The following is a 12,380-nucleotide window of genomic DNA, read 5'->3' as shown; positions in this document are numbered from 1 at the left end:
TCACACTGCCTGCTGAGGCGCTCGGAATCTGGTATGCTTCCTGTATATTTCTTTATCATGAAACACACAGCTGAGGTGTGTCTTTCACACATACATGTGAGCGTGAATCATCAGACAGGCGACTGTATGTCCCGGGATGCTCTCCCGGCTGGCTGCAGGGGAACCGACGTCAATGCAGCTTAGCGGAGAGATGGGCCGTATCCTCGGGGCTCAGCCCTCCTCCTGCCCCCCCACCCCCAAAGTCTCCGTGGGAACTTAGAATGAGCTGGGCTCAGATCACAGAAGATTTCACAGACCAAATATTGACCTGGGAGGAAAAGCCACACGTCGTAACACTGACATTCAACACATCCTGTAGCATCTTCCCGTTGGTAACATTCAATCTGACCATGACAACGAGGGAACATACGAATGATAGCAATGATAGTGTGACCTCCCTGACAAAAAGATTATACAGCTTTATTGCAGCCTCTCACAGCAGAAATGAGTTTGCAAGGATGGGTCTATCTTGGGATCTTCAGAGGGGGTGCCCAGGAGCTCCAGGGCATCGCGGAAGGGAGCAAGCCGCCGCGGGAGGGTAGCCACGCCCAGGGAGCTGACCTGTCCCCCAGAGCTCTTGCAATGCCACACTGCAGGGTCCCAGCACCTCTGGCTGGACCTGGGGGGGAGGGTACGCAGGGGATAGGCTCAGGGCACCATGTGCCACCACTTGAAGGAGAAGGGCTGCCGGCGCACGTTGGTGCCGCAGTGGACCTCCCCGTGCCGCACGTGGTAGGCGTAGAAGTCGTCGATGAAGGTGCAGTGCAGGCCCAGCGGCTCGAGCAGGGCGCGCACCTTCTCCTCCAGGCAGCAGCGGCCGTTGATGACAGGTCCGAAGGGCTTGGGGATGCCCAGGTGTCTGCCCAGCACCAGCATGTTCACCTGCAAAGGAGCGGGGTCCCAGCGCGGGGCCAACGGTGTGCAGCCCGCATCCCCCGCCCATGGGTCCCCTTTTCCTTCTGACCTTCCGCACTAGCAGCCCACTTCACAGATGGGGAAACAGAGGCCCAGACAGGTCAAGTGGGCCACCTCCAGCCGCCCTGCTGGTCTGGGCCTTATACCCAATTCTGTCGGACTCCAGCACCCATGATCTCACCGCTACCCTCTCCTTCCCCCTCTGCCACCTTCTGGCAAATTCTCTGTCCCTCCAGGCCCAGCTCAAGTTGTACGGCCTCTGTGAAGCCTCCCGTGAGTTCCGAGTCAGTGCTCCTCCTCTGGGGTCCTCCCGCGGCTGCCAGCCCGACGCCTGGCCCATCGCAGGCTCTCAGTAAGTATCCGTTGACTGGACGAATAAAGGACTACCTTTTTGGTGTCACTCTCCGTGTATTATCGTTTAAGGTAATGACTGTTTCCTCCCTTATACTGGAGGTGAGCGGAGGAGGATTCTGGCTCTAGGCCCACATGGGTTTGCATCCCAGCCCATCTCCTCAACCGCTGTGTGACCTCAGGCAAGTCGCTTCACCTCTCTGAGCCTCATCAGCCAGATGAGCCCAAGGGGGTTTCCGTTGCTGTGACGCTCAGACGTCAGGCTCATGGAACAGGTGTGGGGTCTGTCTCTGGGGCTCAGGAGTCGGGGACGGGCGTCTCATTCTGTTATGGTCCAGACCCAGCCCCTGCTGTGAGTCTTGTACCCTGAATTTCTCGGCCTGTTCCACACCCACGACCCGACCTCTCACTGTGGGCTCCTGGGGTGAGTCACAGCTCGTGCTCAGGCTCCTTCCAGAGCCTCCAGCAGCCCAGGCACAGAGTGGCACCAATGACTTCATTCCCCATGCCTCATCCCCTGCTAGGTATCAGCCTTCTTTCCTGCCTGGGAAACCCGGAGGAGCTAACACCGAGAAACAAAATGCCTGGGGCCAAGGAATTGTAGTCAAGATGCCCCCTCCTGCTTTGTTTTAGCCACAGAACCTCTTCCAAATAAAATCCTGTGTGGTCCCTTGATGCCTAAAACAGAACAAATCCAAAATACCAGCTTTAAGACACCGTCTTGGAACCCCAGTGACCTAGGGAAACCAGTTTGACGTCCCTGTGCGGGGGGGGGGGGGGCTCGGGGGCTCCTGGCTCCTCCCTGAACGTGACCTCCAGCCCCAGCAGGAGAGGGCGGCTGCAGGGCCCCAGCAGAACTGGGTGAGGTTTCTGCCTGGCCCTCGCGTATCCTTTGGAGAGACAGAGTCAGGGCACAGGGACTGTAACAATACAATAGATGTGGCTTTGAGATGGTGCTTGGCAGGGAGTGGGGCAGAAACGGCTAAGAGTTCTCACCAAAGGTGGGATCTCCCTCAAGTCCCCCCTTCACGGGACAGAATCCACCCAGCCTGGGCCATGCTAGCCTCGTGGCCTCAGAGAGGCCTTCCTGGACCATCTGAAATGGTGCCCCCCCCCACTTATCCCTTCCAAATGCGACCCGAGAGCCAAGCTCAGCCGCTTGTTCTGCCCACTGCCCACCCCCTGTGCCCCGCACAGAGAAGTCCACAGCGGGCAGTGCCATGTGGTGAGGGCATGGGCTCTGCAGCCAGACCCGCAGCTTTGAGACCCAGCCCCGAATCCCATGCTGCCAGAGACCCGACTTCTCTGTGCCTCATCTTTGAGGTGGGAGCGTTGAGAGTCTTGGGCTCCCAGGGTGGTTGTGAGATGCCCAGAGCCACCCTGGGAACTGCCCGCGGCCATGCAGACCCCCAAGCTGACAGCCAGCCCCCCACCCCGATCTGTGCCCAGGGTCTCTGACTTCAGGCCATTGGCAAAGGTGGGCTGACCCCGAAGACCACCTTCCTCACCATGTTTGGAAAATAGGCTTTGGCCTTGAGGGTCCCTTTGACCTCTTCCTGGAGCTTGAAGAGCTGGGGGATGTCGATGATGTCCCGCTCGGTCAGGCCCAGCTCCCGCTTCAGCACCTCCCGGTTCCAGTCGATGCAGCTCTAGGGGCGTGGCGGGGGGGGGGGGATGCGGTGGGCAGGGTGGAGCCAACTGGCATGGGGGTCGGGTGGCGGGGACGGTGAGAAGGTGGAGGGTCTGGGTGGGGGTGATGGGGCATGACAGAGCCGCCACGGGGAAGGGGTGGGGACAGCTGTGGGGGAGGGCGGTCTGGAGCTGAGGCCTGGCCAAGGGAAGGACCAAGGACAGGGCCAGGAAGACAGTGATGGGCCCTTCCTTCTCTTTCCTCCTTCCCTCCCTCTGTTCTGCTCAGTCCCTCTGCCTCTGGCTTCTGCCTCGGTGTCCCCATCTTTACGGTCACTCTGTGTCTTTCTAGCACTTGGCCTCTCTCCTGCTAGTCCCTCTGTCTCTGAGAGTGTCCCCTGTCTTGCTGTGGCTCCAGCTTTCCTGACTGCTCTTCCTCTCTTTTCCACGCATCACCACTGTGTGTTCCCACAGTGGTGACTGACGTCTGTCTGTCCCACACACATTGACCCAAATCCCAAAGCCATTCACCAAGCTGACCCGCAGCCAGTGGGAGGCTCTGCCTTACGGCTCCCAGGGAGGGGAAGGCGGTGGGGTGGGTGGCTCAGTCCCCCTGGGCTGAGGCATCCCCTTGGGCTGGGCACCCAGGCCAGTACCTCCACATATGAATTATGTTCTTTCAGTTTCTTGTCTTTCAGAAGGTCCTTTATTTTCTGGTTTTTTCCTGTCATGAAGGAAAAGGAAAAAGAATGAAGATGAATTCAGAGGTCGATGTCCCTCTTCCCAGTAGGCACAGTGGGGACTCAGTTTTCCCATCTAGAAAATGGGGGCAGTTATAATTTCTAAGGCGCAGGTTTGTGGCGAGCATCGAGGAGGCAACGGCCTTTAATAAAGTATTTTTATCAGTGTAAGTTCTCCTTCAAAGTGTTTCTCACTCCTTTAAAGTATTTCCAGAGGGATCCCAGCTCCCAAGAGGCAAACGGAGATCTAACCATGGTCCGATACCACGCAACATGCTGTAGATATTAGATAAAAACTCCCATCCGCGGGGAGTTACCAACACTGACCCAGCGCATGTCTGCGAACTTTAGGATCCCCTTCTGTGCTCCAACGAGAAGGCTCTTTCTTTCCCTCCCTCCTTCCTTCCATTCAATCATCATTTGAGCCAGACTGAACTTTCCTCAAGTCCTCAAACACATTTCGTTTTCTCCTGCCTCTGTGCCTTTGCATTCACTGTTCCCTCTGTCTGAGATCTCTCTCTTCCTCTCCTCCCACTGCCCACTCCCACCGAACTCCTGCTCCTTCCTCGTGTTCCTGCTTGGTCTTTGCCTCCTCTAGGAAGCCTCCCTTGAACTCTTCCCAGATACTCCTAAAGCGCCTGTGTCACCATTGTTTCCTTGACTACTTTCCCAGGACCGTGAATGAGCACCCGCCCCCCAACCCCCGTGACAGTGGGCGCCACTCCGTCCTGTGCACACAGCATCCCTGGAGCTCAGCGTCGTGCCCAGGGCATAGGAGGTGCTCAGAGGAGAGCCGTTGCCCAAAGGCCCCCATCTGGCAGTGGGCGACCGCATGAAGGCAGAGAAAGGACCTTGGATGGAAGAACATCCTTTGCACATGCTCTTTGAGATTCCAGAACAAGGCAGAGCCAACTTACTTTTGACGCCTTCAAACAGCGCAGCTTCCCCGTGGCCCTTCTCCAGCTGCTCCTCGAACAGTCTGTAACAGGACCTGGGGCTGGCCAGGAGCAGCCTGAAGCCCTGGGGGCAGAAACACTGGGCTCAGAGGTCAGCTTTGCCCCTGGGGCTCCCAGAAGTGTCAGCGCAGACCTAGGCTGCCCGTCTCCTTTGTGGCCCCTCCTGGGATTGACGGGGAGATGGTCACACTTATAAGGCCAGGCCTCCCAAGCAGAGTGCAGACCAATGCTTGGGAGCCCAGGGAGCAGGCCTGTGGCTTCCTTCAGGCAGCCCCCCCAGACTGCGCACCTTCTTGTGTGCTGGGACGAAGCTCAGGAACTCATCCACGTGGCCCACGTACAGCCAGTCGGAGTACAGCCTCACTGGAGCCTGCACCTGCTGGGCGCTGAGGAAGTCCTGCACGGCCTGGTTCATCTCGTGGTTCTCCGTGCTGCCGACACAGGATGAGGGGAGCGTTGCAGGGTGCGAGGGGCAACGGGGGGCCTCTGAGGGCATGGAGGCTTGCCAAGGGGGTCGAGGTTCTCCTTCAGCTAGGGAAGGGACTCAGAAGCCTGGATAACTTCATTCTATCCTCAAACATCAGAGGAGTTTACCATTGGCCATTCCAGATTTTTGAGGGAAACTGAGACACCACGTCAGTCCAGTGAGTACGACCAGAGCCCGGCCTCCGAGAGCACTGTCCACTGGCTCAGTCCAGATGCTGGGGTTGTGGGTAAACATGGGGCTAACCCGTATTATCCACAGTGACAGGGAGAGCCAATCCGACCTCAGTGGGTAATCCCTTGTTAACCATGAAGCTCTGGGGATGTTCCTTTACCTCTGTGGCCTGCAGTTGTCTTCCTGCTCCGGCCTCCAAGGGCCTTCCTGATCTAGGCCTTTGCTCTTTCTCACTCAGTCTCTTCCAGCCACTCTGGCCTTCTTGAACACACCAGGTTCAGTCCTGTCACAGGGCCTTTGCACATGCTCTTTGAGATTCCAGGAACCCTCTACCACAGCTCTCCCCATGGCCATGTCCTTATTGTCATCAGGCCTTCCCTCATGAGCGAGGCCCTCCCTAGTCTCCCTATCAGTTCCCATTCCTCCTCTGTCCCTGTCTTTTTTGTATTCTTTGCTCTTTGAAATTATCTTACTTGTTTACCTTTGTGTCTTTCTTTCTTTTTTTTTTTTTTAAAGATTTTATTTATTTATTTATTTGACAGACAGAGATCACAAGCAGGCAGAGAGGCAGGAGGAGAGAGAGAGGAGGAAGCAGGCTCCCTGCCGAGCAGAGAGCCCGATGCGGGACTCGATCCCAGGACCCCGAGATCATGACCCGAGCCGAAGGCAGTGGCCCAACCCACTGAGCCACCCAGGCGCCCCCCTTTGTGTCTTTCTTACTAGAATAGCAGCAAGGCCTTGTCTGTTAGGCTCATGGCTGCCTTCCTTCCTAGCACCTGCCTAGTGCCTGGCACACAGTAGGTGCTCAATAAGTGTTCACTGATGGAGAGAGTGTAAGTGGCAGCGCTTGCATTTGAGCTTGGGCCCGCCGGGCTCCTAAGCTTTATTCTTTGCTCTGTGTTTTATTCCTGTCTAAGTCCCTAAAGTTTGTTGAGGCTCTTGGATTGGGAGCATGTAGGGAAAGCTTCTGTTGTAGCCTCTGCTTTTCCATGACATGCCTGGGTCTCCCCCTCCTTGCTCCTCCCCCTGCCTTTAAAAAATTTTATTTATTTATCTGACAGAGAGAGGCACAGCAAGAGAGGAAACACAAGCAGGGGGAAGGGGAAGGAAGAAAACAGGCCTCCCGTGGAGCAGGGAGCCCGATGCGGGGCTCGATCCCAGGATCCTGGGATCATGACCTGAGCCGAAGGCCGACACCCAACGACTGAGCCTCCCAGGCGCCCCCTGCCCCTTCCCTTCTCACCTGGGGTAGCTGCTGCCCCCAAAGAGGATTCTGCCCAGAGGGTATTTCTTCTTCCCAACTGTGACTGGCGGGCTCACTTCCAGGTTTCCAAAGGAGTCGAAGGTAGAAGCCTCTCCGGTCGTGGTTTCGCGAGTCACGTAGCCAAAATCCGGACCCTGAGATGGGAGAAGCAATGGCCAAGCGTTAGAGAGCGCGATCCCTGCATGAGGGCAGGGTGGGGGCCAGGTCACAGGCAGGATCCGGTAGTAAAGTCAGAGCTGGCACCGAGCGGGCACTGCTATGATCTGCAGGACGCCACAGGAGCGCTGACTCAGGTGGTAAGAAAAGGGACGAAGCACTTATGGGGTGCCCCATGCGTGCCTGCTGCTTTGTAAACCTTAACTCCGGCATTATAACAAATCTATGAAATATCATTTTTGTCCTCATTCTGCAGAGAAGAATGAAGGTCAGAGTGGTGGGTGACTTCTTCGGGCCCCACAGCCAGCTGGTGGAGGGATCTGAGCTGTGTCTCCAGCAAGCCCTCTAGGACCACACGGTGCTCCGTCCTGACTGGGCTGGAACCGGCTTCACCAAGGGGCTATGATGTCCCTGCGTGGATCTTCAAGGGAAGAATGGGTTGGTGACACATCTCACCCCCTCTGTGTGTTTCCTGTGGCTGGGGGAATGCAGCTAGTAGCTTAGAACAACACACATGGATTCTCTTTCGTCTACAGAGCTCAGAAGTCTGAAAGCACTCTCACTGGACTAACCCCAGGGGCCAGCTCCCTTTGGAGGCTCTGAGTCTGTTTCCTTGCTCTTTTAGCTTCTAGTGGCTGGTGGCCTCTTTCCTTAACTTCATGTCCTGTGTTTCCACCATCACATGCCTTCTCCCACTCTGTCTTCCCTCTTCCAAGGAGCACCATGATGGTACAGAGCCCGTCAGATAACTCAGGGGCACCTCCTCATCTTGGGGTCCCTGAATTAATCACACCTGCCAAGTCCTTTTGCCGCAAGAAAGCATCAGGTCCTGGGGATTAGGGCAAGGCCGTGTTTGAGGACACCACTCTGTCTACTGCACTAGCCCTAGCTTTCTACGAAAGGGGAATCATTCCCAATCCCTCTTCTCCCTTTGTCTCTCTCTCTCTCTCTTTTTTTTTATTAAGATTTTATTTATTTATTTGACAGAGAGAGATCACAAGTAGGCAGAGAGGCAGGCAGAGAGAGAGGAGGAAGCAGGCTCCCTGCTGAGCAGAGAGCCCCACGTGGGGCTCGATCCCAAGAGCCTGAGATCATGACCCGAGCCGAAGGCAGAGGCTTAACCCTCCGAGCCACCCAGGCGCCCCCTCCCTTTGTCTCTTAACAGCGATACCAGCCTGACTCCCATGCCCACTGTGCCCTAGAAACTTCATGACCCCAAAGCTGAGCCCAAAAGGCAGTGCCCACCAGCATCGGGGAGTCAGTTGGTCACACCCATGTCCTGTGCTTGGCCTTCCCGACACTGCACGCTCTTGGGTCCTCTCAGTCTCCTGTGTATGGGACAGGGAGTCCCCAGCCTAGTCCCTAGTCTTTGATTCCCTACAGTTCTCTTCCTCTTGGTGCTGCCACCCAGTCTCACAGAACACTGACCACGTGCTGACAACCCCACGTGTCTCCCTCCTGTCTGCACATCCCCACTAACCCCAGACGGCCATCCGCTGCTTGCTTGACTTCCCACTTGGGCGTCCACCAAAAATCTCCCACTCGCCCCCGATGGACCAGTCGGCCCCTCTCCCCTCATCCCCCGTCCCTCCCACAGTCCTCCCCATCTCAGGGCAGGATGGCTGCTGTTAAAGCCTGCCGTCAGCTTGGGGTTCCCTCTCTCTCACAGGGGTCAGGGAATCCTGTCGGCCGGGCCCCTTCAAAGCATGTCCAGAATGTGGCCCCTTTTCATGTCCAAACCTGCAGGCCCATCGCCTCTCACCGGGTTACGGTGCCTGCTCCCTCCCCGCACCGCCTGCCCACAGGACCTGCCCCCTGCTCAGTCCCCTCCATCTCTCTGACAGTCTCTCCTTCCACCTTTCCCTCCCTTTTTTCCTCCACATCAATCCAGCTTTTATTGTATCTTTCAAACATCGCAAATGAGCCTGGAAAATCACCCGGCATCTTGCTATTTCTCTAGCTGGACAGCTTAGATCTGACTCGTTGGTCCACTGAACCTTCCTTTTTCAGAAACGTAGACACCGTCCCCCAATTTCCCAATATCCTTATTTTTAACGCCTGTGGCTTGCTGGATCAAAGCTGCTGAGTTTGATGCAAGTTCAATGTCGTTTCCTTCAAGAATTAACTCATCTTTCTGGGCTCAACACCCGGCCTCATCCGAACCCTGCAGATCTATTTTTCACCCAAGAAATTTTGGATTTCAACAAGAGAACCATTCTCCTGAACAACAATGTTGATGGGGAAGTGAGTGTACCCAGACCTCGTTCCGGAAAGGGAGCCCAGGGGCCACGCCCTTGACTGTGCTCTGTACACAACTACAGATAGTACAGACAGGGCAAACGGTAGCCAGTTCTGGTCTAGTGCTCACCATTTGTCCACGTAGAGCCTCTTCTTCTTTGCAAGGAGACTGACTCCTACACTGATGTGATTGATGTCCCTCTGCAGGGCTCCCCTGGGTCCCTTCACAATAACAGTGAGTCCCTTCCCGAGTGATGTCAACATTTTCTGGAACATCCATGGTCCAAGGCTGAGAACGGTCTTTGTCCTCAGTAGATGCAGCACAGAAACCTCACCCTTCCTCCTGCTCACTCTGCTCTGCCCCTTCTGGCCTCCTGGCTCTTCACCCAACATGCGAGTCTTGCTGCTGTCTCAGGACCTTTGCACTGGCTGTTTCTTCTGTCTTTAACTCTCCACCCAGACATCCATACAGCCAAATCCTTCACCTCTTTGGAGTTTTTGCTCCAGTGTCAGCTTCCCAAAGGGGCCCTACCCTGACCATCCTATTTAGAATTGCAATGTAATTCCCCCACCCCACCACTTTGGCACCTGGGAGCCCCTTGATTCTGTTTTTTTCTTCCTACAGCACTAGATTCCACTTTCCAACACGCAATATAATTTACTTATTCAACATACTGCTTGTTTATCGTCTGTCTTTCTGGGCTAGGATGTCACCTCCATGAGGGCAGGATCTTTGGCACTGCTCGCTGATAGATTCCAAGTGCCTGGAGCAAGGCTGGGCACAGAGCATGGGCTCCAGTAAGTTCATATGAGTCACGGCCTTGGCCGTTGTCATGAGAGGGGCTCAGTTCCACAGGCTGCAGGCTTGGATTTCTGAAGGTGAATGAAGGTGCGCCCTTTGCAGAACTGCCCCCTGCCCCCAGGAGTGGGAGGGGCAGGGGACACCCCCACATGCCACCTGATACTATTTCCGGCTCAGACTTAGACACCTGTCACCCTGTCCGCTCTCCTCGAGTCTCTGTTCACTGAAGCCCCAGAGTGTGCAAATCCATTCTTGAAACCTGCTGATCTGTTTTCACAACCAGAGAGCACACCCGGGCTCACCTCTCGCACTCACTAGCACTGAGCTGGCTTTAATAGCGTTATTGTGTTTTAACTGTTTACCTTCCCAGCTTGCTTTCTACTTACAGTAAGCACCGCTGGTTTTCCGCTTATAGGTGGTGTAACATTTACCGACATGGTCTAATGGAAGAATACCCACCGTGCGTCAAGCTGTGCGCTAAGCGGCCCCTGAGGGGTGAAAAGGGAGATGATGAGGCAGTGATTTATAACAAAACAGTCCCGAAGAAACCAACGAGGTGCTGCCGCAGCCCAGAATGCCAGGGACCACGGCGGGGCGTCCTTCAACGCCAGGGATGGTCTCACAGTGGGGAGCACTGCAGCCGAGATCTGGAGGCAGGGACACGGTCAGACATGGGAAGCAGGAAGAGCATTGTGAGCAGAGGGAACGGCATATGCAAAGGTGAGGAGCGCTTGGGCACATTTGAAGAACGGGCAGGAGGCCTGTGGGATTTGGAGCTGGGTGAGGGATGGGGAGAGTGGCCCCCAATGAGTTTGGAAAAGCCGATGGGGACACTGTCTGGTGACGAGTTTGACTTTGAGCCCAATTCTCTTCCTGAATGATGGGCGTCAGAAAACCACAGCCATGCTTGCCTAAGAACACGTCGCAGCCTCTCATCCAAGCCTGGGTGTGGGAGAGGCGGGGACCCCTGTGCTGAAGTGTCCATCTGCCTGGAAGGACTCGGGAGATGTGGCTGGTGATGTCAGAACATCTGGCCTCTGTCACCCTGGGAGCATGGCAGTGGGAGACCGGTCGCTGAGCAGAGCAGGGCTGAGAGCAGGGGGATGGGCTAGGGTCCCCACGGGCCATCAGGATTATTTATTCCCGTGGTGGTCCTGAAACAGGGGTAACCTGGTTCCAGTCGAAGAGACGCCATGGACCCAACAAAGTCTCTCCATCATCACCACCCAGGGCAGGGGAGTGAGCGAGACTCAGACGAGTCGCTGAGTTGAACTCAGATTTCCTTTCAAAGCCTCCTGTGTGGGCAGGGCTGCCTCCTCTTCCCTGGGGCTCAGGGTGCTCCCGGGGAAGCAAACCTTGCACCCCACACACCACACCCCTTCCTCCGTGCTTCCCCGGCGCCTGGAGTCAGGGGCTCTCAGCACCCGGGGTGCGCGCCTGGCAGCACACGGGGTACAGAGCTCCCCGGGGCCAGGCCCGCCCGGTTTCGGTGCCAGCTTCTCCTCTCATCGTGTGACCTTGGAAAAGCGGTTGCCCCTCTCTGAGCCTCGGTTTCTTAATCTATAAAATGGGCCTCGTGATAATATCTAGATTAAAGGTTGCCAGGCAAATTAAATGAGTCAGTGCATGTAAAGAATTTGGCGTCATGTCTGACCCAGGACGCACGCTCGATGAACGTAACTATTCCCCTCGTTAGCATTCTGTGCTGAGCTTACGCGATCCTGCCGGGCTAGTCCAGCTTGATTCACCGACATGTCACCCCACCCCCAAACACCTGCAGAGTCACACCTGGGAAATGACCACTCTGATCCCCAAACCCACCCCATATCCCCCACAAAGGCCAGACTCTCCTTCCCCAAAAGACAGAGCCTCCAGCCAGACACCGAAGAAGGTTCCAGTCCTGGCCCAACCCACCACACCTTGCAGCAAGAGCATTTTCAATGGGACAAGGAAGCCACAGCCAGACCCGATGTCCTTGGCAGGGCTATTTTGAGGACAGGCCGAACTCACGGCTGGAAAGAGCTTTGGGAAAGGGGGAGCTAGATCTTATCTCAGCGGCGACAAAAAGGTCATGGCCCACCTGCGTGATCGCTGCCCCAGCAGGAAGGGCTCCTGCTATGGAGCCGGGGTGCTCAGCCACAGGTGGTGAGGAAGGGGGCCTTGGGTGGGGGGATCTCAGCAGCTGCAGCCCCACCAGCACGTACCAGCAGGCATTTGATGGGGAACTCCTTCAGGCCCCTGTTCCTCGGAGAGTCAAAGACCACAGGCAGGGTCTTGTGTGGGGCTTGGATGTAGCCGATTTCTATCTCGTCCTGTGCAGGGGGAGGGGAAGGAGCGCTGATGGGCATGGCCGTGACACCCAGTGCAAGGAGGGGGCATGGACCCATCCACTCTCCCTCTGTGGTCAAGGGCAAATTCCCATGCAGTGTTCCAGGAGGGAACAGAGCTTGTCTTCCCGTGTGTGCACAAGAGGGCTCACCCCCACTGCTGGTGAGTGCAGGGGCTGAGTGCTGTCGGTGCTGGGGACCTGGTAAGCGAGCCTCAGGCTCTGTCCTCGGGGAGCTGGTCACCGAGCACCCAGTGTGAGGATGTGATGGGTCAGGAAGGAGGGGCTCCTGATGGGGCTGAGACA

At 56.3% G+C, this 12,380-nt stretch overlaps 1 protein-coding gene across 2 annotated transcripts in view; it reads right to left on the bottom strand.

Annotated features, from left to right (window-relative positions):
* Positions 1-438: 438 nt before the first annotated feature.
* PADI4 (peptidyl arginine deiminase 4) overlaps positions 439-12,380 on the bottom strand; it is a 37,421-nt gene continuing 25,479 nt past the window's right edge. Inside the window, exons 10-16 of one of the 2 annotated variants that reach the window (XM_004741359.3) lie at positions 11,953-12,060; positions 6,532-6,686; positions 4,920-5,061; positions 4,592-4,694; positions 3,591-3,658; positions 2,814-2,954; positions 439-921 (exon numbers count right to left, since the gene is read on the bottom strand). In XM_004741359.3, coding sequence (XP_004741416.2) covers positions 688-921; positions 2,814-2,954; positions 3,591-3,658; positions 4,592-4,694; positions 4,920-5,061; positions 6,532-6,686; positions 11,953-12,060 — 951 coding nt within the window. In that variant the 3' untranslated portion in view covers positions 439-687. The other variant, XM_013048512.2, reaches the window with a different exon arrangement.

The sequence above is a fragment of the Mustela putorius genome, unplaced genomic scaffold (genome assembly GCF_011764305.1).
Source record: "Mustela putorius furo isolate JIRA1106 unplaced genomic scaffold, ASM1176430v1.1 tig00003853_pilon_pilon_pilon, whole genome shotgun sequence".
NCBI classification, from domain to species: Eukaryota; Metazoa; Chordata; class Mammalia; order Carnivora; family Mustelidae; genus Mustela; species Mustela putorius.
The sequence above is the reverse complement of the archived record's forward strand: the minus strand, read 5'-3'. Positions and strand labels throughout refer to the sequence as shown.